The sequence below is a fragment of the Ixodes scapularis genome, unplaced genomic scaffold, assembly GCF_016920785.2.
Source record: "Ixodes scapularis isolate PalLabHiFi unplaced genomic scaffold, ASM1692078v2 PGA_scaffold5__190_contigs__length_132052651, whole genome shotgun sequence".
Lineage (NCBI taxonomy): Eukaryota > Metazoa > Arthropoda > Arachnida > Ixodida > Ixodidae > Ixodes > Ixodes scapularis.
Window position 1 is genome coordinate 53,373,538 of NW_024609880.1, and position 25,242 is coordinate 53,398,779.

The window sequence follows — 25,242 nt, forward strand, 5'->3', positions numbered from 1 at the left end:
ATGTATGGCTCGCAGTTATCGTGGTGCATGGTGTCGCGTTGCGCGCGCAAGGCTGCTCGAGTGACCGGTGAGCGCGCCCACGTTCCAGAGGCAAGCGGGTTGGCCCCGACTGCGCTCCCAGGACCGCACTACCTTATCGTCCACGACCGGTCCCAAGCTGATTGGAGGACTGGCACTGGCTCGACTTCCTCAGGTACGACACTCGACGTCTCTTGTGGGCAATGGCTTGGAGTCATTCGAGCGCAGTCGATGTGGTCGGGTTGAAGATTTGCCATTCTCCTACTCTGTTTCACCTTACGGTTAACCGCAACGACAGGTCAAGAACTAAGAGCCCACCTCTTTCTACAAAATCTAAAAAAAAAAAAAAAAAAATCGTTTTTTAATATATATATATATATATATTTTTTTTTTTTTTTTCAAAAAATTAGTTTGCATGGCCGAACGCTCATTTTTTGCCGAAAAGTAGCCCTTGAAGTCTGAACCAGACCAAAGTTTCAGCATGAACCAATATTTTATTAAAGTTTTGTGATTTTCTGAAAATTACAGTGGAAAAATGGGGCCCATGTTCGCCAGTTTTCGGTTTCTGGCGCCATAGAACACATGTACCATGTAGAACGAAGTGGAAGCTCCTCCCACCTCTTTCCACTTTAGTAGAGCGAACGCTGTAGAGGAGGCGACCACGTCCCCACCACTGATCTCTATGACAATTGCTGGATCGCGCTTCCCCGCTTGTTCGCTGCAGCGCGAGTGAAGCCACCGGACTTCACTCGCTTGGGATACGATTTGCCGTTTTTGCTAGCCTTTGCTGCGGTTTTCCAGCGTGCTGTAGACACGTTTTCTACTCGTTCGTCGTCATTCGACAAAAAAGTTTTTTGAAGACTCTGTGTATTGTTGAGACTTGCCGTTGTGAACACGTGGAAAATTTTACGAAAGTGCAGTGTCGCAGGAAAAAGGCACAACGCGTCGAAAGGAAGGGCTGGCGGCGTGTTCAAAGCTTCCTTGGCACGCCGAAGTGCCGTGTCTCTGTGCCTTCGCACGCTTGGATACCGACCAAGAACCGACGCCGTGTGTATGTGTTTAGCGAGTACAATGTGCGTGAAGCTGTTCGTGCCTCTGGATCAGCGTCTTTTCCCCTCGCGGTTTAGGAACGAGCTTAATCCAGCGTCCACTAGCGACGGAAGATGGGGGGAAGGTACGTCTTTTTTTCGTCCTTAGACGATTTACACAATACCGTGCACAACAGCTCCTCATCACTGATCAGTGCTGGCTTATTATCAACCTACTTAATTGCACTTGACGTTTGAGCGCGGCTCGCCTAATTGTAATTGGTCAACAGATTGCACACGACCATATCGGCCGAGCTTCAAAGATTTTCATTCTCGCCGTCTTGTACTTTTGCTTTCGACAACCCCCCTGGCTCCACAACGTTGCCCTATTCGTGCTCCCATGGAATCTATTAGAGTAGATTTGGGACATAGCCATGGTTAATATAGATAAGAACACGTACGGATTTTTATTGATAGCAACTCACCGGAACAGCTGGACGATCCAGAACTCCGTGGCCGATATATATAAATGATCTAAAGGCATCTACGCGCGACACACGTTCAGAACTTTGGCGCGGCGTCAATACTTGACCGGTATCCAAGCGTGCGAAGGCACAAAGATGCATCACTCGGCGTGCCAAGGAAGCTTTGATCACGCCGCGACACCGGCGACACTTGTTTTCGACGAGTTGTACCTTTTGATACGGCTTCACGCACATTGCACTCGCAAAACACATCCACACGGCGTCGATTCTTGATCGGTATCCAAGCGCGCGAAGGCACAGAGACACGGCACTTTGGCGTGCCAAGGAAGCTTTGAACACGCCGCCAGACCCTTGCTTTCGACGAGTTGTGCCTTTTTCCTGCGACACTGCGCTTTCGTGAAATTTTCCACGTGTTCACGACGGCAAGTCTCAACAATACACAGAGTCTCAAAAACTTCCTCGGCGAATGACGACGAACGAGTAGAAAACGTGTCTGCAGCACGCTGGAAAACCGCAGCAAAAGGCTAGCGGAACGGGAAATCGTATCCCAGCGGGGTTGGGTCCGGTGGCTTCACTTGCGGGAGCGGCAAGCGCGATCCAGCAATTGTCATTGAGATCAGTGGTGAATACACCATACCGCCGTTCACTCCGCTGAAGTGGAAAGGTCGGCCACCATTTTATTATTGACATTTTTAGAAAATCATTACTTTCGAATAAAATATCGGTTGGCGTTCGGCGTTTATTTTTGCGATAAAAAAAAAATGTATATATTTTTTTGAGAATAGTCAATTTTTTTCCTCTAGTTTAGTGTTCGCTGGTTCGCTCTGCTAAAGTGGAAAGAGGTGCTCTTTCCCAGCCAACGCAATGCTGGCAAAGAGACAGATTATGCGCTTTGTCCCAAATAGCGGCCAGGCTCTTTAAATGCTTTAAATCGACCGCAAAATTCGGTTTCTTAACCTTACGTGCTACGATTTCGTGCAGCGTGGCCCGCAGATGTTGCACTTTTTTTTTTGTAAAATTTTGCAAAGAGCGAACTTACCTAAGGAAAAAGTAAAAAAAAAAAAAAAAAGAAAAAGGAGTGGCTACGCTGCATTTTCATAGGAGTTAAGCCTTTTTCTTTTGATTTGAATGTATACTACAATTATTATGGCCGTACCGAGTAATTATGTCTTGTAAACATTACTGTACAATATTTGTTTTACTTGTTTCTCCCAAGTAGTTCCAGAGCCGCCTGTAGGGGGATCTAAGCGCCGCCGACCAACGCGTCGTGTGCTTACGTCTTCCGACGTCAACTTCTCGGCAGAGGTGGCCAAAGAAATACGAACAAAAATCATGGTAAATTTTGAAATACTTCATTAAACCCTGTTATACTGGAGCCAGTCTTTGGCTGGATCTGACCACTTGCTGTCACCGCTTTAAGGATGAACGATGCGTCTGTGCTTTACATACTCTTGTCCGGTGCCGGTGTTCGGTACTGGCCGTGGCTCGCCTTGTCTCACCGGTTCTCGCGATGTTTTCATTTAAAGTTAACACAGTGCCACTTTCATTTTCTTTTTATTCAGGCGTCCCTACTGCAGACGATTGACACGGCCCACGAGGATATGATAGTGAGTACTCGTCCATTGCATACCAAAGCTTGAGACGACGTCTTGTAGAAAGTCCCCTCAGAAAACAACGTGTGGTGTTTGTCAAACGTCCAGATTTCCTCCAAAGCTGTGTTCTTGTAGTCAAAGAAGCTTGTTGACATCGGAGGCATTGAATTGGCATCAACAACAAAGCCAATGAAAATTATACTTTCTGTGACTGCCGACTGAACAGACAGTCGGCAGCCATATTGTTGTACAGCTGCAGTGGACCTCACCCTCTACCAGAATGTGCCTACTCACGGCTGTGCCATAATGAGGAACTGCCCTGTGCGATCTTACCTGTATAGCATACACTCCCACCTTACTTTGTACCCACAATTAGCCAAGATACAAAGCTTTGCTATGTTGTGACTGCCGAATTCACTGTGATCCGTGATTTTATCTGTTTCTTGTGGTGTGCCGTTTCCATTAAACTTTCAGTTTTAAGTATGCACTCAGTGTGTGCGCTTCTTTTTTACATGTTTGTTGTTTTTAAAGGTGCCCTAACGAAATGCTGAATCGAAATCTGGATTTCGCGAAATAAGGCCGCAGAAGCGTTGAATGGGTTACTACGAACTCCAAAGCATCGCTCACAACCCGTATCTCAGACAGATGGCCGTATGTTTGGAAAAGAAGGGCGCAATGAAGCGAGGAATGTAACGTCACGATTCACCTGTAAAAGTTGAGAATGAGGGGAATCGGTCTTCCTCCTCTTCCCGTCGCTTCAGTTCACCTGTTCGAGGGGACGAAGTAAAGAGGAGAGGGAATGAGAATTGCGATGTCACATGTCTCGTCTGTCGTGTTCAATCGAACACTTCTTTTCCAGAAATCTGGCCGTCCGTTGGAGATATCACTGTGTGGGGGATGTTATGGGGTTTTGCAGCGTCTCGCCCATCACTACAGCCTTGTTTTCTGAGCTCCGAATTTCGGTTCAGCATCCCTTTAATCCTTGAAGCATGTAATACAAGTTACCCCAAGTACATACTCCTATTGCTGAATGGACATTATGAAAAACTCTGCGTGCAGTGCAGTCCTGTACTCCTTGCCCCTGCAGCCTCTGCCACATAGCACTGAAGAGAGAGGGAGACAGAGAGAGTAGTGCAGTTCCTCTGTTTTTGCTAGAGGACGACGCACACGCTTACATGAGAGAAACTTCAACCCCTTATAGCCTGTTGCAGGTTTAGAGTAACAGGGCAAACTTCTACCCCAAAGCTCACCATGATTGGTGATTTTCTCCTCTCCACTCACCACCTCTCCAGCGGCCACTCTGCTGATGTAGAAGGCGTGGAGGTCCATCTGGGCGGATCTTGTCCTCCAATTCTCAACCTGCTGCAGACTATATATACACAGTTGCTGCTATCTGAGAGTGATCTTACGGGGAGTTCTCCAAAGCTATTCCAGCGTACGTTGAAACCTTTCACAAAGGCGTCTTTAGGTGGTGCATTTATCATACTCAAATTATATGAGTGTACATATTAGAAAAAAAAATATTGAAGTCTGAAAATGCCTGTTTTTGCCTATGCACAAGGAAGAAAATAGCAAAAGCCATCCGATTGACGCTGCCACTTACGGGTGGTACCATGCACACTCAATCTGATGGATCTGTTTTTTAGAGCATCAACCCCAAATGCGGTTTTACGTTTTTGCTTTACATTGCACCATCTGGTTTTGCCGTCTTCCTCACTGTGCCTACCATTTTTTTACCTTTTTTTCTTGAAACCTACACTAATAAAATTTGAGTATGATAAATGCACCGTCTGAAGATACCTTAATGCGAAAAACTTAATTGCACACAATTCATTAAAATATTTGTAATTTTCTTTTCTTTTTTTTTACAATTGGAATGACGTTTGAGAACACCCGGTAAGAGGCTTCGAAGTTTCCCGCGGGATGCCCGCGGCCCGCCCGACCGACCGTCGCGTCTTTGGTTGCAGCACGATGCCCAGATGGACTACTACGGCACCCGCCTGGCGACGTGCTCGTCGGACCGGTCAGTGAAGGTGTTTGACATCCGCAACGGGACACAGAAGCTGGTGGCGGACCTGAAGGGCCACGACGGACCGGTCTGGCAGATCGCCTGGGCCCACCCCATGTTTGGCACCGTGCTGGCCTCCTGCTCTTACGACCGCAAGGTGATGCTCTGGAAGGAGACAGACGGCGTCTGGGCCAAGCTGCAGGAGTTCAAGAACCACGACTCCTCCGGTGAGTCGGACGGGCTGTATCGCACTCTTCCCGGACGGATGCGCACGGCCGAGCCCTTTTGAATTGGGCAAGCAGCTTGTTTTGCCACCTAGTCAGTGTGTTAGTATGGCAATAGTCAACCTTTTATTGACGAGAAATACAAGAATTGCTTAAAACATTTACTCTTTAGATATTAATGTTTAACAAGATTAAATAAAAAAAAAAGTGGAACTGAAATAAAAAAAACTTCCAGCCTTTCCATTCTGGTGAAGAAGGAAGAGCAGCAGAGCTGTAGCTTCCGTTCTCGGCGGTGGCTTTCCAGGCGAGCTATCTGCTCTTCTTTCGCAAGGGAATCTGAAGCGCTCAATGCAGTGGAACTTTAGGCGATAGCGGCCTCGCGGTGGTTGCAGAACCATTCGTGGTGCTGCGCACATCGCCGCTCATTCTGTTCCCTCTCTTTATACTATGAAGAAATGTTGCCACCATCTATGAGCGACGGCAGGAACCAGTTGTCTAGTTGTCGAGGCTGGAAAGGTTGGCACGATCTATGAGCGGCGGCGGCAACCAGAGTGTTGTGTCAACATTTGTTTGGGTACTGCACATGAGATGGGGAAACTAGCCCTTAACAGCTCTGCTGTAAAACTTTCAGCCTTTCCACTCTGGTGAAGAAGGAAGACCAGCGAAGCTGTACTATGGTCGTAATGAAGTAATGGCCGTCCGCGAGTCGTCAAGCCAGGGTGGAAAGGCTGGAAACGTTGCCGTGATCTATGAGCGACAGCGGGAAGCAGACAACCGGCAGACACAACTCTCTTAGAGTGCTTTCATACACACGTGCGCTTTTGCTTGAGTGGTGACATTGCAGCCAATTTTCGGCCCAATAGTTTTTTTATGCATTTTGAAGTGCACTCAATCCGGTGTCACTCAGCTCGAATGCGTAGCCTGTGGCTAATGCATAGACGCCATTTTACCGCCTAAGTCACTCACCAAGTGCGCGCGAGTGTCACGTGCTGGCACATTCAGGGCAACAATGGATGTCTTCACCCTGAGGCACACAGACATGGAGGCACCCTAAACACTCTGGACAGCTACCGCCATCTGTGAGCGATTGCGGCAGCCAGAGTGTTGTGTCTACATTTGTTTGGTACCGGACACGATCCTGGAGAACCTAACCCTTTAAACACTGCTGTAAAATAAAAAAAATAAAAATTGTGAGATAAATTTTGAAAGTTTGCTTTGTTGTCTGTGGCAAACACCAGGCAAAAGTAAAAAAGGTGGCTCCGTCGCGTAACCTCTGTGGATCACAAAAAAAATGTCAATAATATCTTGGAATACATTTTAGCACTCAAAAACAAGGACAAAAAGACGAGAATCAGACACCACAGTGCGCTGCTAACAACTGATTTTATTACATGAAACGACACTTATATACCATCCGAGTTTCTGATATCGCCCCATCACTAGCCAACCCGATGCCAGGCCACGTCATTGAGGAACACACATTCTTTGTCAGTAGATGAATTGAGGCCACGCTGACACATGCTGCCCCGCCCTTCTTTATCTCATCTGTGTTGTTGCATGTTGCGGCATAACCTCAAAAACACCAGGCTTGCATTGAAAGGCACAAGCAAACTAATCTTAAAGCTAATTAAACAATCTTTCGTTGTGCACCTGGTGGATGCATGCAGAGCCTATTTGGGAGGTACATCTAGCAACGTTGGGAAACTTGCTACGTAGTCATGACGTAGCAAGCTCCGTCGGAGCAGCACCGCTCTTTGGAATTTCAACATTTTCCTTCTTATACCCGTACCACACGGACATGGCAAATGCCATTCAGGGCGAATCTCATTCGGGCGCCGAATGACATTACATTTCAAGCTCGTGCTACACGTACATTTCGAATGTCATTTTGTGCCATGATGATGATAGCGCCTGCTCCCTGGAGAAAACTAATTGTAAAGCTTTTTGTAAGCTAAATATGTTTGTTCAAGGCTATGATTTCTAAAAAGTTTCTATAGGTAGTTTTAAACAAATTTTGCAGTCAATAGACCTTATTCATTATTAGCGCCATCTCTCGGCGGCCACGGGTACTATCAGAGGCTCGGCGCCATCTTTGAGGCTTCGCCACCGCCCCGTCGCCCGTCGCCCGCCGTAGTACGAACTCCTCTCCCCGCGTTACGTTCGTGCACGTTCTTGTTTCTTTTTTTTTTTTTTTGCGTGTGTTTTTTTTTGTGTATTGATGGTGACAGCCGCTCTGGAATAACTTACGAATATTAAGCTCAAGTTTGTTTTCAGTAGTTTTACTACGAATCTCTTTTTATAAAAATGAGCTTCGTTCCAGCACCAGAACAGGCCGCTCACGCACTGTTTTAGAATCGTGCGTTAACTTGCCTGGCCAGTTTATTATGCCTTTTTGCACAAGGACGATTTGTACGATATATTTAGCAGGGCCGTCAGCCACCGTGTGAGTTTGTTTTTATTTGGCATTCGCGGCTGCGAGTTTAAAGAATGCGAACAGTTCTTCGCCCAGTGCGCCTTGATCCAGCGTGTGCAGACCCGAATCGCTGAGTTCTATGATGGCGGCGTTGAACGCTTAGTGTTGGTTCCCCGTTGTCTTAACCTGAGGAATATTGCAGATATGATTCCACAAAAAAAAAACAAAAAAAACATGGAATTAAATTTACTACATACATTTTTATTTAGTTCCTTGGGGAGATCATCGAATAGTAGCTCAAAACATCATTATGAGGAGTGTGTGTGATACAGCACGAATTTACGATAGTAGTATTTTTGTTGCAGGTAAAAAATAAAAACTACGCTGAAGATCTACACTAGCATACTCACACAAGCGTATGCGAGGCACAAAAACGTAAAATGAAATGACGGGCGTGTCGCCGCGGTGCAAGTAACGTATTAAAAAAACAAAAAAAAAAAAACAACAGCACTATTTTACTGAAAGCGGAAACATTTTCCTCTTATAATCATAATAATAATACTAAAAAATATATTCAATACTTGCGCATATATCTTTGGCTCCTTGAGAGAAAATGCAATAATAAATGTCAGCGACATTTTAATGTGCTCCTCCTGGTAGCGCGGTCGCATAGAGTAAGATTTCATGCTTACTAGCAATAGAATATGACCAGTGCTCATCAAAGTGGTGGCGACAAATAAAAAAGCTCCCGCAGGGCGAACCCCGATTTTTCGGGAAGTGAGCAAGAGCGACTGTTAAACTCGCCAACAAGTCCAGGTTAGCAGTCAAGAGCCCGCTTTTGTGCTTGCGTCTATATTTCTAAAATGTTTCTCGGAATCCGAGAGTGGTGTGATAATAATGAGACAGCGGGTAAGCGAGAGTTCACCTTTGCTTTTAGCACCATTGTCTTTGTCATTCATGTGCGAAACGAAGTTGTTTCGTTGACTTCCTTTTCTGCACTTTGCATTAGCCTTCAACCGGGTGTGAAAGACTTACTTGAGAGAGAAAGAAAGAAAAAAAAAAGAAAAAAAAAAGAGCAAAACAGTGTATCTGAGGTATGTTGACTGGACTTCGCGGTTCCTCTGCGCGAGCGAAGCTACGATGCTAGCCAACATCAAGCTCCAAAAAAATCACATACAATGATAGATGCTTACTGATGTTACATACAAATATCATGAGCCCTTCATGCGATTGTGAAAGTGTGATATATTAAGAAAGTTTTAGGAGCCCGGTAAAAGCACGCAACACTAACGGGCTAGTGCTCTTTTTAGGAGCGTGAATAGTACAGGAAAGCGCTACGGCTATTCAAACGTTGGCTATAATACCTTTAACTCGAAAAGAAAACAATACAATCCTGAGCTTCAAATCGGTTGTTGTTCATTTTATTTCCTTGTTGAATATGTAGCGGAACAAAGCAGTCGTACGGTCGCTGCGCATCGAAAGCCGCAAACGGCCACAGCGCTTTGCCAGTCGCCTCAAAAATGGCGTCTGAAGGAAGGTTGGCGCCACGTCCGATAGATGGCGGGCAAATCTGAATAAGGTCTATTACTTTGTTTTCTTGCGTTTCCGCTGTAATTCATTTGATGGTGACGCTCTAGTTGCTCTAGCCGCGATAAGCCAAAGCCGAAGATAGAAGCTGACCAAGGCGAAAGGAAATGGCGCCTGTACAGTTGTGAGTGTCGGTCCTTGTATCGGAGGACGGTAAACGGGTTCGACGGTTAATGAGCGCCCTCATTTATTTACACGCCAAACACCGTGCCGAGCATCAAAGGCTCGGAGCCGAAGCTGAGGACGCTCACTCTCGTGTTTTGCTTGACACGCCGCAGGTCACAGAGCTTGTCCTCCCAAGCTTTTATAAGAGCTGTTTGTTTCGTGGTCGGACTACTGGGTCTTCTCTTTCGCGGCTGCTTGCGGCGCTTGCGGCTCCATCGAAAGACACTTCGAAGTTGGAACAAAACGTAACAAAACCGAGAAGAAACGCGAAAAATATGGCGACGCAGGCGAAGTGGCTGTGTCTACTGGGTTAAAGAGTAGCCGCTTGCAATTATGTGACAAGCCGTGCTTCAAATCTAGTATAAAAGAATGCATACATAAAAACAAACACAAATAAATGACTTTTAGTTTGGGTATACTTTGATTAACGTAATCACATTAGTCCAAAAAGACGGAAAGGAGGGACTCCCCTCTTTCTTGGACCCTCCTTTGTGCACCAAGATACAGCCATTCTTCCCCTAGGAATTAGCCAGTCGCTCATATTTTGGACAAAAGTTGCTTTTCCCAGCCCGTTCACCCCTAAGCTGACAGTACTGTGGAAGCTACGTGCTCCTTGGGCCAGCCACATGCTCGTCACCCCACGGGTACTTCGAATGGCTCGGTTGTAACGCGTTGATGCTATTAACACCACCGCAACACTGACAACGCCACCAACGGCAAAGCTCATAACCACGCCAGCCTTACTACGCCACGGACGCGAGAAATCTTTTCTGTCCGTTTTAGTTTGCGTCGGATATCCCATGATGCATCGCACTCTGCATTCCCTTCTCTTGGAGCACTTGCCCGAGCGCACCGTTTGGAACAAAAAATATAGGCACTTGTTCAAAATACAAACGTGCGATTATCACTTGTGGTTATTAACCGTCATGCTTAACTGATTTCCGAATGAAACTTGAATATTTAAATTTTTGTTTCTGTACCCCTTTAAGTAACTGACGCCTTGGTTATCTGATCGGCTCATGTTTTTTCGAGGATGAAATTGGCAACCCCACTGAAGCAGCCCAAACTGTAGATTTTTAGGCGGACAAGGTATCGTTCCCGGTGCGGCGAGATGCGACAATCTGACTGTTGTGACCATGTGCGATTACAGCACCAGTAGTAGACCACCAGACAGGAACAATGCCACTCCGCTCGCATTTCTTGGATGTGTGACTCCTCGCTTGCCATGTATCTCCTGGAAGTGGAAGATATATATGGTTCTTTTGTGAAGAAAACGGGTAGTTTGAAGTTTTACTATCTGTTAAGAGGGTTTTACGCTTGGTCGCGTGATTGAAACCTGCACTGCCACCATGTCAATTGCCACCAGCGCTATATGCGACCACTGTTTGGCCTAATAGAATCAATGCTTTTGGGATGTGTTGTGCATATTTTTGCAGTTGTCTATGCGTTTAATAACGTCAGCTTTATGCTGACGTTATCAACAGCTTAATGTAGCTGTCAAACGGCATTTTTCACGGTCGGTAATTAAAGAAATGGAATGGTTCAGCCATTAAGAAGTGGGAATGGGCCCAGCGTTTCCATTCCTAGAAGTTCAAAGGAATGGAATTTGTATCGGAAAAAACTATTCCCTGGAATGGAGATTGAATGGTATCGGGGTGCTCATTCCGCAACACTGGCTCACTAACCACGATTTGGCATACACAAATCTTGCTGTCAAAGCTAGGGCAGCAAAGTGGGGCTGAGTAGTTATGTTGCATAGTTTTTGATGAAGCAACACTGGCTGGATGTTATTGTTACAACCATTCTTTTGGCGTGTGGGGCTCTCGTTCTTATTTGGGATGCTACTGCATTAATGGCAGAAGCACATAGACGCATTTATGTCTTGTGTTCCTCCCCTCAGTAACCAAGTCTCAGATACCTCTCATAATGCTTAGCAAGCTACCAAGACGCTTAAAAAAATCAAGCTGTAAAATAGTTTGTTAGGTTTCTTAAGCTACACGCAGAAAATGGAGAGAAATGTTTTGCTTTCTTTCAAGCATCTTATTCCTCAAACATGACAGTGCAGGTCCCTGTAAAAACAGTAAGTTGATGTTGCCAAGATTTCCAACGTACAAAGGAACACATCTCTTGCAAATGCACATTTTGGGTCCTTTTTAGAACACCCCTTTCATATTACACTTGAAATGCCATGCAAATACCCTGTCAATGGGCAATGTGGCAAACATTGCACTTTGGCAGGAGCAATGCTTGACAGCAATCCAGGAGCTTTAGAAATCCCCTCAACACTAAGGGACGAAACCTTGTAACCTCAGCCTCTTGCCCCAGTAAAGCCACGTTAGTGGAGTGAAGTTGTTTTTGTGTCTTTGTTTTCCAGTGAATTCCATCTGCTGGGCACCCCACGAATTTGGACTGATGCTGGCGTGCGGCAGCTCGGACGGCGCTGTGTCCATTGTGAGCACCTCTGGCGACGGCTCCTGGGAGACCCAGAAGATCAACAACGCCCACACCGTGAGTTAAGGGGGGATATGGCCTGGGAGGGTCAACTTTTTAACCCTTTATTCAAATCAATTGAAATTTGCAGGGTAAATTGAACACTGTGAGAAAGGATAACCTGCCAAGTTTCAGCATTATAGACCAATTTTCTGACATACTAATTTCCTCAAATTCCAGATTTAAAGGGACCTCGTTAGGAAATGTATCGTTGAAAAAATATAACTGGAATTTAAGAAATTCTTGCTTTAATGTGAAGTACAATGCACATGCTGCAAGTTAAGGTAAAAATCAATTATAAAAGCTGCAATTCTAAGGGAAAAAAACACACCTAACAACAGAAACAATAATTTTAAAATTTTTGTGTTTCAGAAATACTTTGTTTTTATAATGAAGGAGTGAGTTTTTTAAAATAAAAAGTACCTTATCTTGTTCCCCACAAAATTCCAGCCCAGGAGGACTCTAAAGAAAGTCTTTCCATATTGAAAGTGTCAAATGATACATTTCCTAAGGTGACAATTCATGCCAAAAAGTGAAACTGAGAAAAATGCATTTGAAGTTTCAACTTGAGGTTTCTTTATTTTCGATGGGACTCAGGAGCTTAGAATCCTCCTGGAGCATAGGTGGCACCCTCGCCATCCAGGCTGCGCTGTTCCCGGACAATAGCTTCCAGCTTGCGTCGCTTGTGGGCCATCTTCGACGTGTCGAGTGCCCTGACCTTCGCCTTGGAAATCTTGCCCAGAGTTGCCTTGGAGGCATGCTTCGCCTGGTGGCTTCCAGGAGCAATGTTCATCTCCTTGAGTACCCTTTCAAAACCTCTAGGACCAAGATTAAACTCAAGCACGGCTAAAGCAACAGCCGTCTCCACAGTTTGCAGCGAGGCAAATTCTGTTTTGGGACAGCGCTTCCAGATGAGGGCATTGAAGCTCTCGTTTGCATTCTGCGTTTTCATGCGGGAGCATCGAATGAGCAATTCCCGCTGCGTCAGCCTGTTGTAGATCGGAACAATCTCCTTGGCGACATCCTTCGGGAAGGCTGGTCGGTGGGGTCGTGGTGCTGAAGGCTTGCCTGCTGCCTCCAGAGCCTTGTGGCGGTTATAGTGACACCATGAATCCTCGCTCTGTGGACAGGCATTGTGACGGGGCTCCTGGTCTGTGGAATAGCTATGCAGGAGGCTTGCGAAGACAGCTTTCTGCATCTTGGGGACGTCGGGAGCGTTGTCCTTTATAGCGCACGCATAGTAGCTTGTCAGCTTCTTCATCACCACATTAGTGAGTTTTCCTTTTCCGCCGAGCCCTTTTTTAGTCTTCTTGAGCTTTTCCATGCCTGCATACAATCGCTTGGCCACATGGTTCACACAGTCTTCTTTGTGTATTTCTTTGTCGTACAGTTCGAGACCAGCTACGTGCGTAAACGCCTTGCTGTCGCCGTCGCACAGGACGGTGACATATTGCATGTTATGCCTCTCGACAGACCGACTGAAGATGGCTGCTGCAGCTTGTACCTCCATTGCATTTGATGAACCCTCATAGTTCTTTTGGCAGGTCTTCCGATGCGTGTCTGCCCACTCCTCGAAGCCTTCGGTACCTTCCTTGGGGCCCAGCTGGCACCCATGACAGTACTTGCTTTGCACTGCGAAGTCGATCACAAAGCCGGTCTCTAGCTCAATAGCGACACCGACTCCGAACTGTGACGTGTGTCCACGTTTGTGCCACGTTCCGTCGTAGCTGATGCACACATCCAGAAGATCGCTCTCGGCGCTCGTGCCCTCCGTTGCCTGCGCTTTTCTGACAGCTCGCGCAGCCTCCTCCATTACTTGGGTCGCCGCCAGCATCGCGGCATCGTGCACTTTTCCCGCAACCTTCTGATAGGACTTCACGTGCATTGGGGGCGGAGCATTTAGTCCCCCAAAGAGATTCGAGAGCTTCGTAAAGCTAATTCCGCAGTCTCTCCCGACGACTCCAAGTCGCATCACGAGTTCGTGCTGTCGCGACTTGCCAATTGGTGGCGAGTGCGGTGCCGCGACGATGTCTCCGCAGGACGAGCATCCAACAACAAACAGAAGATCGGCACCAGTTCCTCTTTCTTGCAAGCTGAGCTCCCCTCCATGGCACTTGGGACACAGTAGAGCGTCGATTAGTTCTTGCACGGCCGACACATTAATTAGGCGATAACCATCCAGGGGCTCTTCAGTGGGAGCGTCCGCCATCTCCGCGTCGTCCTCTTCGCACTTGAGCAGATCGAGCTTTCTCTCGAACGTTGTCAGCAGGCACTCCACAGAAACCGGAACATCCTCAGCATTTGACGTTGAAGCTATAGACTCCGACGCGTGAGGGCTAGTTGAGCCAGACAAACTCGAAGCTCGCGACGACAGGAATGGTGACGGCAGTGGCAGCGGGTCGGCACTTTTTCGGGGGCGTCCTCTTGTCAAGCCTCTTCGTTTTCGAGATCGTGAACCTCGGCCAAAGCTACCGCGAGTGCTCGCTTTCGTGGCAGGCATTCCTCGGTAGAAAAACCAACGCAAACAAAGGTAAAACGAAAGAGCGGCCGGAGCGGCGGAGCAGCGATACGATCAGGAGCGGAGCTAGCTGACGAAAGCGAACAAACCGAAAAAACGAACTGTGACGTCACCACCGCGGCCAATCGCGAGGCCTGTTTCGGTTTTCAACCAATGAGATCAAGCGTAGCATATTAGGAGCGTCTTTTTTCTGTTTTTTCTGCTTCGATGTTTGGGCTCTCCCAGACCACAAAAACCCTCTAACGCAGAAAGCTTTTCACGGCAAAAACTAGAAGAAATGGCGCTTCCAACGAGGGTAAAATGATTCGCCCGCGTCGAACGAGCGCGGAGTAGGCTTAGTTCGAAAACGCCGCATTTTGCCGTGGCCTCGCTCAGCGGGGCATCGCGCGTGCTCGCGACCGGGCTGAAAATATTTTTTTGTGAAATAAATCCTGCATATTTCTAAATGAAACTTCTTGACACTATGCTTCGAAAGTTAATGAACCGAAAATAAACTTTTTTTAGAAACGTATTTTTTCGAAAAAAATCGGAATTTCGAGGCCGTATCCCCCCTTAAAGACTCGCCGCTTCCCAGTAGTCGCCGTCGTGTTGGACAAAAAGGAACTACTATATGTGCCTTTCCCCTTCCCTCGAGTCTATGACCTCGTTCATCACCCTTTTCCTGTCTTTTCCTGTCTTTTCCCGCCAAATTCTCAGGCTTCGGGAATGTTTTCTCGCTTACAGTAACTTGACGGGCAGTTCCTAAAGCCCACAGTGGCTCCAATGGTGCTCGAGCGTGTTGTGGTAAAGGGTTGTACCTCTCACATTAAGACATTTCTTACCGCTTTGTGACCATGTTAGTTACGCCCTTTAGACGGCGTTTCCTATCGAAATTCTTGCGACGAAGTTCACCCGTCATTGAGCGAGTCGTTGCAAGTGCTGCAAAGTATGAAGTTGTGGTTTATGAGCGAGATTGACCTCGCATGACTGCATAAGGACATGATGTATCAATATTTTAAGCATGCTGACTCGAGGCTCGTTCACACATGTGCAACTGCTTACGACCGAGTATGTTACAATCCCTTGTGGTCTCTGCGACGAGAGAACTTGTGGTGCCATTGGGTGGCCATTGAGCACTCGCGATTTCCGCGTTTTGACATTTTTTTCCCCCATCATTCTTTCGCTCTAGGTTCGAAAAACTTTTGACAATGTTATAGATGACCAATTATCATATACTATTTGCCTTGAGATCGAACCGTGTCGCCACCGTGCGGCCGAAATTGGAAACGCGCGAAAGCGGGGTTACCGCCTTGCGTCGTCTGCTACAGGCGCACGGTCAGAAGCATGGCTCTTGACGACGCAAGCCCGTGTTAGGCTGAGCTTGACATTCCTTATTAAATGTTCTATATTTTTGTTGCCGTTTCTTCTTACTAAAGGTTGTGTTGTATCGTTTCTCATGCGTAGAAATTCAGCAAAGCAATTATTATTAAGTCGGAAGCTTCCATAATCTTAGTGTGTTGGTTTGTATACTATCGCTGGTCCCACATATTTTTGTTATCTCGCACAAACCATGGCTTTCATAAAGCATTGAATGTTGATTAGAAAATTAACCCGACCGATTGCTATCCTTTAATAGACTAATCGATCAATAAATCCATAAGGTGATTTTTTCGCCGGTCATATTGCGTGAAAGACGTTAAAACTACACATTTTTTTACTGGTTTTACTATGTCATAAATGGAATATTGCATTCCCATTCTAAACTTCACGTGAGTCTTACATAAATATGAACATGAAAAGCCTTTTAAAATGAAGCATTTTTTAAGTTATTATTTAAACAGTATAATCACCCTCGGTGAAATGACAAGCACGCTGAAGTGGTTTACCGTGCAAGCCTGTGTCAGAAAAGAAATAAAGACGTCAAACATATTAAAGCAGGTATTTTTTACTCCTTGTTGACTTTCTCCAGCACAAGACTCCAATTAACCGGCAAAAAAAACGAAAGCCGTTTACAAATCCCTGTAACGCCGAATTGGAGCGCAGCTCTTGAGGAGGAGTAGGGAAGGGTACTGAGGGGGGTCACGTCACCTGCGGGTAGTCACGTGACCCGGGGGGGGGGGTCACGTGATCTCGGGGAAGGGGTGTGTCACGTGACCTCGGGGGGGGGGGGGGGGGGGGGGGGGGGAGTCACGTGACCTCGGGGGTCACGTGACCCCCCCCCCCCCCCCCCCCCCCCCCCCCCCCCCCGGTTACGCCGACGCCAACGGCGACGCCGCTCAGGCTGGAAACGGGCCCCTAAGAGCTGCGCTCTAAAATTGCAATTACAGCATTACTTGAATAATCTGAAAGTTAATTGATGAACTGCCCAGTCCCGATATACATTAGGTGAAAGCGGAGGGTGATCGGAAAGTCTCGTGAAGGTCGCTAGCCCTCATCAGTAAAAGAGTATCACTGCGGCCGATGCTGTCTGTGTCGTGGTGCGCGTCGTTTGTTGGGGTTGCAGAGTCTACTCTGTTTCAATACAAGATTATTTAGCCCAAAATTTATAGTATTAGCCTCTTGACATCCGCGGCCCTCACCAAGAAAATTGAAGCGAGTGAACCCACACTACCGAGAAAAGCGTTTAATAACAGGAACATTGCTGCGTTGCTCGGTTACGCTCGTTTATTACAGTCACTACAGATATATTAGAACAGTTTGTTTCACTTGCTTCAGTTGTCCTGCCAACCGTGCAGTTTGCTGATCTTAACTAGAAGATACACACTCTCCTCATCGCAACGCAGTAGATTTGTTCAGACTTCAAAAAACTTACCCACACTATGGCACAGTAAAAGGGCAGAGGAACTCAATAGCATGGTAGTTTCCAATACAGCACTAACGTATCTTAATTCTATATATTTATATTACTGCAAAAGCTAGAAGTAAAAAAAATAAAAAAAGCATAAAGCAGTGATTTTACAGCCCACAGTACCAGTATTATGTTATCTGGGTTGGAATTTATTGTGTGTTTTTTTTTTTAAATTCTCAGGTTGAACTGATACATCCATTTTAAAGGAAACAAATACATGACATAAATATTCGAGTTGAGCCGGAGGCAGGCATCAGTCATGGTGATCCATGCTTTCCAACGTCTGCCTAGAGCAGACGATGCACCCACAGAAGCGATTATATAAATTTAGGCCACACGCTGGCAACACAATTCAATCTTCACTGAAGCACCGAACAGTAGCACATCCTTTTCCGCTAGAATTGTTTTCCCACCGATAGTATGCGACAAAATAAACGGAAGGATCTACGCTGTCTCGCGCGCGAACGTGGAGAGCCTATGGGGCGGCCATTCTTTTATCCCCGCTTCGATGATGATGACAGCGCGACTGTAGCGCCACCTCTAGGTCGATCTCGAGGCCAATAGTATGTACATTTGATCTCTCAAATACTGCAAAACCTTCGCTCTAGTGGAATGCAGTTATCCAGGGCCATGTCAAGGGTGTTGCAAATGTAGTGGGAATACCGCTAAACTTAGCAGTTTTCCGATTTGTCTAGCGGGAGAAATGGCAGTTCTGTGGTTGTCGGACAATTTTGGCAACTTCCGAGTTGCGTCGGCGTTTTTTTTTTTATGGTCTCAGATGTTTTCCAGTTTACAGAATTAGTTGTAAATAGCTTAAATTCTGCAGTAAAGCCACAGCATCATTATTTTAGCTTACTCTCGCGAAAATTGTTGTCAGTGAGAATAACGCTTGCGACGCCATTGAGATATCACAGTGGCAAGCATTGAAACAGGCTTTGAATTGATTTGGGCCTTAATGTATGAATTTGTTTTCCAAATCTGCCAGATTGCATAGGCCCAATAAATAATGTACTACAATAAAAAATAATGGGGGCCGTAGGTTTTTAAAATTTGAGACAGGTTACTGGAAGTTCCAAGTGACATCAGACAGGTCAGATACCTCTACTGGAGAATATAACTTTTTGAACAGCACATAAAAATTGGTTACTGAAGCTCTGAACTGCCACCAAATGTTTCACAAAATATTAGTACATACTACAAAGATGTACGTAGGCAGGTATGGTTAAACAACACACCTTGTAATACTGTGTAACAGTAAGATCGTGCAGTAAACATAGTTTTGTGCATGGAAGCACTCCGAGTCCAAAAGGAGAGCTCCCTTCAAAAAAAAAAACACTAGAATGAAAAAAATTTTTTTTTATTTCTAAGAGGACATAGATAGGACAGATATTTTCTTAAAATAATTTTTCCACAATTTTTTTTTGTAATATTTACATTGTGAGACGCAATTTAGGTGGTGGTCACGGCCCATTCTGGGCCCTGCCCATTAATACTGGATTGGCTTGGCTGCTCGGCCAGACACGCTAATTACTGTCTCTCATTCCCGACATCTGGTGCGTCTAGTGTGGCGTCTGACACTGCCTGCTAGTCGTGTGAGCAGACGCGTGGCGTCCTTTGGCACCGTCCGCTATTTCACCACCGTCTATCGTCGTCTGCAATGCCCATAAGACGTTGACATGAAAGCTGTGCGTCGGCGTGTGTTTTTGCTTTAGTCCGTCCATCTACGAGCCACGATTTAATACAAGCGTCTGTCAGCGTCTCGATGTGCAGTAAAAAGCGACCGAGAGGACTAAAAAAAAGCGATAAAATAAATATGCATTAATTTCAGCTTTTTTGTTTTTCTTCTGAGCAAGGTTAGTGAGCGTCATAATGCGCAATTAAAACGCAACCTGAAAATCTTCACTTTGGCAGGCCAGGTGAACTGCTAAACTTGAGAGCTACTTGCCTTTCGAAGCGAAATGACAGGAAAAACTTGGACAAACTTGAGCCAAACGCCCGATTTCCTCTCTCCAAATGGCTCGCAAATTCTTACCTGTGTAGGTATCTTCTCGGTATTGAAACCATGGTTGCAATCCCCACAGTTAAACAATTCGCAGAGCAGCAGGGTCGCTTTTACGGGAACCAACATCTTTATTCAGCATCAACACGCGCAAATGAAGAAATCAAGTTATATCGAGCCACATAGTTTACTTGGGACGCTAGGCTTGGTCCAGTCCTTCTACGAAAAGAAGCACCCACACAGTGCTTCTAAAGGCGCATACCTGAGACAGTTGTTTGCTGCAAACATATACTTCAACCGAGGAGATCTTCCTTGAAACGCCTCGGAGAACGCAATACAAGTCTCTTATTTAAGCTCGGCGAGCTGTGCTGAATGAGCTCGCCAGAAACACCGGCAGCCATGTTTATTATTGTTTCATACCAATGCGGAAAAGGCGATATTGGGATACTTTTGAAAACAATAATGACTATCTAGATTACTGTGAAGCCCTTTATTTTTGCGGCCCAGATATTTTGCGTATTGGGCAGTGGGGTTATATTTGCGACCATTAAATTTCACGAATTCTAAATGCTGGAATTCACCTCTACAGACAATAGAGGGTGTTCACTGGATGCCATATTTGAGGGCGATGTTTAGAGTGCATGCTCAGAACGAGCTCACATTAATAGGCTGCTATGACTGGCAGTCTTGATGGTGCAGAATACACGTTGCAAAAGAACTGTGGAAGCCCGCCGTGAGCAGGCGCTCATCAGTCGGGCACACAGCTATGGCCGTAAGTGCTACATTTCTATAGGGTTCTCCCCATAGAAATATTTGCACCCACTAAAGTTTGCAAATTTTACAAGTCGCGAAAATTGGAGGCTTGTGAACACTAAGGCTTTTACAATATTTGTTTCTGAAACACAAAAATATTGTCGATAAAAAAAGTATTGTGGCACAGAGAAACAATTTTACAACTAACAATCCACACGTCAATCATCTCCCCAACCAATAAGAGCCAAAAAATGAAGCTTAGTTAAGTACATTCCTGGGCGGGGCCTAGGTCGGGCTACCTTCACCTAAATTGTGTCTTCTAACAGCGTAAACATGACGCGAAATCGTTTAAATCTTTGTTTGTGAAAAAAAGAAATGTGTAAAAAACGTCTCCCAAATAAATTTAAATTTCAAAAAAATTGCGGTGGCTTAGCTCGGCTGTGCCAGAATATACGTAGCAGTGCCAGAATATACGTAGCATGAGCTTATGCGCACAGAATGAGAGGCGCTATCAAGTGGCTCCGGTGCAGCGTCAGACTTGGCTACTGTGCAACGGAGGCGCACAGCTGGGCACGCGGCGGCGCCAGTGCGTCTGCCGCGGCTATGACGTCACTCCTCTGGAATGCATAGACCGGCGAGGCAAGCGCGGCGGCTTTAGCGCTCCAGCTGGGCTCCGTGTGACGTTGCTGTTCCTCGCGCATGCCCAGCACGGAGCACGGCTCATTATGCGAGCCACGCGAAACTGCTCAACCTCGGCCAGTGTAGCTCACGCCACAAAATGTATTTTTTTCATTTCAGTGTCTTTTTAAAAGTTATTTTATGTAATGTGCTGTTTTTAGTCTAACTGTAGCAGAAACTCGTGTTAGAAAGTTATTCTTACCGCAAGCCTTAGGTTTAGCGGTTTTCGGGATTCCTTTAGCTGGTTTTTAATTTCATAGTTGCCAACACTGTGCTTCATAAATAATACCAGCGTGCCAGTGTGTTTTCTGGTCCGGAAGATATTGCAAGAGGTCGCAATGCACTTGTTCATAAAATTATTCTGTGTCAAAGCACGGCCACACAACATGTTGTAGTTTCAAAATTGGTGGGGACCATGTTAGCTTCAGGTGACTGATATAACCCAAATGACCTGTTGGGATATCAGGGACTTGCCTGTTGTTGAGAGGCTTCTTAGGGCACATGTGTCTCTTCTCCTATCTCAGATTGGATGCAATGCAGTGAGCTGGGCACCTGCCCTGGTGGCGTCGGTGTCGCCCGAAGCCCCCACCGAGGACCCGGCAGCCAACAAGACAACCCCCGTGAAGCGCTTCGTCACTGGAGGCTGTGACAACCTGGTTAAGATCTGGAAGTTTGTGTGAGTGGTTGCAGAAGAAAGGGGCCCTCGTTGAGACCCCATCGAGTATCGGTTGGTAAAGAAGAAGGGAGAGGTGTGTGAATACTGGCTCAAATTGAATGTTGCCGACTCATTCGTGACCTCTGCAGGCCGATATCAGACAAGATCTGGTCTGTCTTCACACAGCAGACCCCATGAATGACGCGGTGCTTTTCAATTCTAGCTGTTTTGCGCACCTCTAGGAAAATGTAAACTGGCAAGGTTGTTTGTGCGTCTTTTGGTCATCTGCTGGAAATTAGGTGACAGGCTGACCAATGTTTGATTGATTCTTTCTCGTCCTATGCACGTATTGGCTTCGTCTTTTAGTGTGCTGGCATTTGAATGATGGAACAACACTAAGCAAAATTAGCCTGGGCTTGTCTTTTATAAAAATAGATGGCACATCAGTAGTTCAGCCACATGTTGCAATACAAGACACTTGGTCCACATTGTGAGCTAAAAACATAATTTTCGTGTAAGGCTGATCAAAAGTTTACACGCTGAAGATAATCAGCCGTCTGTTCTAAGTCCTTATTTCTAACTCTTTTTTCGTTTTTCGCAAGTTTTTCGCAAGTTCTAAGTCCTTATTTCTAACTCTTTTTTCTGTTCGGTCGGTGTAGCTTATTTCGTGGTTCTGTCCCCAACCTGTGGTTTCTGTGGTCCCCCAGGGAGGCAGACTCCAAGTGGACGGAGGAGCACAAGCTGGAGGCCCACTCGGACTGGGTGCGGGATGTGGCCTGGGCGCCCTCGGTGGGCCTGGGTTCCCAGAGCACGGTGGCCTCTTGCTCCCAAGACCACCGGGTCATCCTGTGGACGAGCCAGGACTGCGCCACCTGGACCTACCAGGTGTTGGCCACCTTCGACGACGTCATCTGGCACGTGTCCTGGTCCGTCACCGGCAACATCCTGGCCGTCTCCGGCGGCGACAACAAGGTGAGTGCACTGCCTCCGCTTTTGAGGCACCCCCACGCGGTAGACCTTTCGTGAAAGTGCCAAAAGATTGCATGCGCGCAACGTCGACTTCGTGCATCGTGACATTGGAGAGAGAGGTGGGTAGCACAATCGCTGTCCTGTGTTTCCTCCATTGCCTCTGTCGTCTGCTACCACCAGCTTGTACTCCTGCGGACAATATGAGCTGAAACACCGAACCAAGTCTTTTTCTACGTCTGCGGTTTTCGCAAGCTCTATTATCCTTCGGCGATGTGTCGAAAAGGTCGAAGTATGGGACATCAACTTTTCATTTCATTCCTATACATTGGACTGCAGCTCTTTCAAAAACTGGCTGGCACGCCAAATGTGCATCAAGGTCTGTTTCAGCTCATATTTATCTACGATAGTACGTACCGTTTCCAACATTCCTTTTGGCGCTGTAGGTGGAACTGCACGGTTTGCAAAAGGTTTAGTGGTTGGGGGAGCGGCAAAGCGAGTTACGGCTGCTCGTCGCCACTATATTAAACAGGGTGTTTTCCCAATGATTGGCAATGCTTTCTTGGAAAGGAGCATTTTGAATAAAGGAACGATACCCTGGGGATTAAATGAACCACGGCACACTTCGGAACACGAGGATTCATGCTCTTGCTTGTAGCATCGGCTTTACTTGCACTTATGATGAAACATAGTTTAATGTTCATTATTGTAACAACAAACAACCATTAAAAAAAAATATATATATATATATATAAATAAATATATTTATTTATATGATATACAGTAGAACCTTGTTGATACATTCTCGGTTGGTATGTATTCTCGGCTGTTACATTCAAAAACGCCGGTCCCGTTTTACTTCCATAGAGATACATGTGTTAGTTTCCTGCCTGTTTGCTTTCCTGTTTGTTACGTCCAAAAGTGTCGGCATCGCAGCGCCTCAAAGCGCCGGGCGTTAGTCTGCCATGCTGGCTTCAAAGCGAAGCTAGCGGAGGGAGCAAAGTCGAATGAAGCAATGCGGGTCGCGCGGCACGCACGGGCGCGCTGACGTCCGTCTTTCCTTTATTCCTTTCCCCCTCTTTTCTATTTCTCTGTGCAAAAAGATGCAAAAAAGAAAAAAAAAGTGTGTGGGGGGAAGGGGGAATTGGGATCACGCCACTAGAAACGCAGTATGACTGGGAATTATTACAAAATTATGAAGAAAATAAAAAAATTGGCTTTTTTAATAAAACAGTTTCAAAATATGACCACATTTAGGTTTTCATGAAGTTTTAAAATGAGTATATAATAATTTGTGAACATAAAACAAACACAAGTACTACGTATCAGCTTATAGGACAGTATTTGGTAAGCGCAAATTAAAAAAGATATGGAGATACAAGGCTCCAATTACGTCACCCAAACGTCAAAGGTACAATGTTTGGCATTTTTTATCGGTAATGGAATTTGGCTTATTTGTCAAGTGTATAACAAAAATATTTGGCATACAATTTATGCTTATATAAATAAATTCTATAAATATTTAAATTTTTTTAATAAGCATAACAAATAACAGAACTTTGTGCAAAAATCAAACACAAAATTTGGTTTTCACCTTGTTCCACCTAATGCTTTTTCATAAAAAAAGAAAACTTTTGTTTTTTATGTATTTTTTTAGATATAGGGCTATTATATATAAATATTTATTTGAGAAGAATCCAAATACCCACCTTGACCAGTATGTTCGATTTGAAATGAAATGAGCAAGGTATGCACGTTTTGAATTCAAATTTAACAAGGCACGCCAAACGTGTTGATCTTTACGACCACACCCTGTATAAGTCACACCCTCATAAACAGCGGTTTTCAGGACAAAACATCTTGGTGTCCAAACTACATTGAAAAATGTAAGTTTAAATATTCTCGTCAACGAATCAAACAAGAAATAACCCCCGTGGCAAATATGAAATGCACAGTCGGGGCAAAAAAACAAAAAAAAACAACGCAATTTAGACATTGGGAGAAATATGGTAGACGGAAACAAAATGCCGTCATAGCATTCGATGGAGATTTTTAATGGATCATCCTGATACCCCCAATACGATGCATGCGCTTAGGTGCCGACGGAGTGTCAGGTATCATTATCTTAGTCGTTGGAATGATCTACTACAACTCTCTTGTCAAGGGCTTGCGTTTGTCCTACTTGTGCTGGGAGACGCTCCCTTCCGTGCTAGAGCAAGAAGTAAAAATTTGCAATTGTATTCCAATCTATCTATCGTCATAAACAGATTTTTTTATTTTATTTTATGGGGAGGGTGTTTTTCAGTTTACAATCGCACGCGACGGGACGCCGTGTTAGCGTCACCACTTGCTCTTTTTGTTTTGTTTTCTTTTCCTTATTCTGTGCGAAGCTTTCTCAGCTGGTTTTTGTTAGCTGCTGTTGTTGTTTTCTTTCACAATTGGGTTTTGTGTCCGGCAGATAGAGCCTAGCTTCAGTAATGTAAGTTAAGTTAGCTTCAGTAAAAATGCAATTCTTGCATTAAAAGAAGGGTCGCTTGTGATGTCATCACCCTAGGGCACATGAAGGCAGCCTAGTGTAAAGGAGCAGCGATGGTGTTTGCAGGTGACGCTGTGGAAGGAGACCCAGGACGGCAAATGGGTCTGCATCAGCGACGACGCCAAGACGCAGCAGAACGCATCGGCGCTGACCGCGCCGCCGACCCCAGCCGTCGGCTCCGAAAGGACCCTGTGAAGATTGGCCCTCCCCTAGCCGCCGCATCCCGTGTACAGTGACCCCGGCCCTCCAACCAACAAAAATTCCTCCCTTCTTAATTAAAACGCGCTAAAACACAAGGAA

At 45.7% G+C, this 25,242-nt stretch overlaps 1 protein-coding gene across 1 annotated transcript; it reads left to right on the plus strand.

The window, feature by feature from the left end:
* Nucleotides 1–25,242, plus strand: LOC115310465 (protein SEC13 homolog). The gene is made up of 8 exons (XM_029968864.4): nt 1–193; nt 2,751–2,866; nt 3,094–3,138; nt 5,091–5,358; nt 11,895–12,028; nt 21,310–21,461; nt 22,148–22,412; nt 25,009–25,242. The coding sequence occupies exons 1-8, from the start codon at nt 1–3 to the stop codon at nt 25,135–25,137; spliced, it is 1,302 nt and encodes a 433-aa protein (XP_029824724.4). The 3' UTR covers nt 25,138–25,242.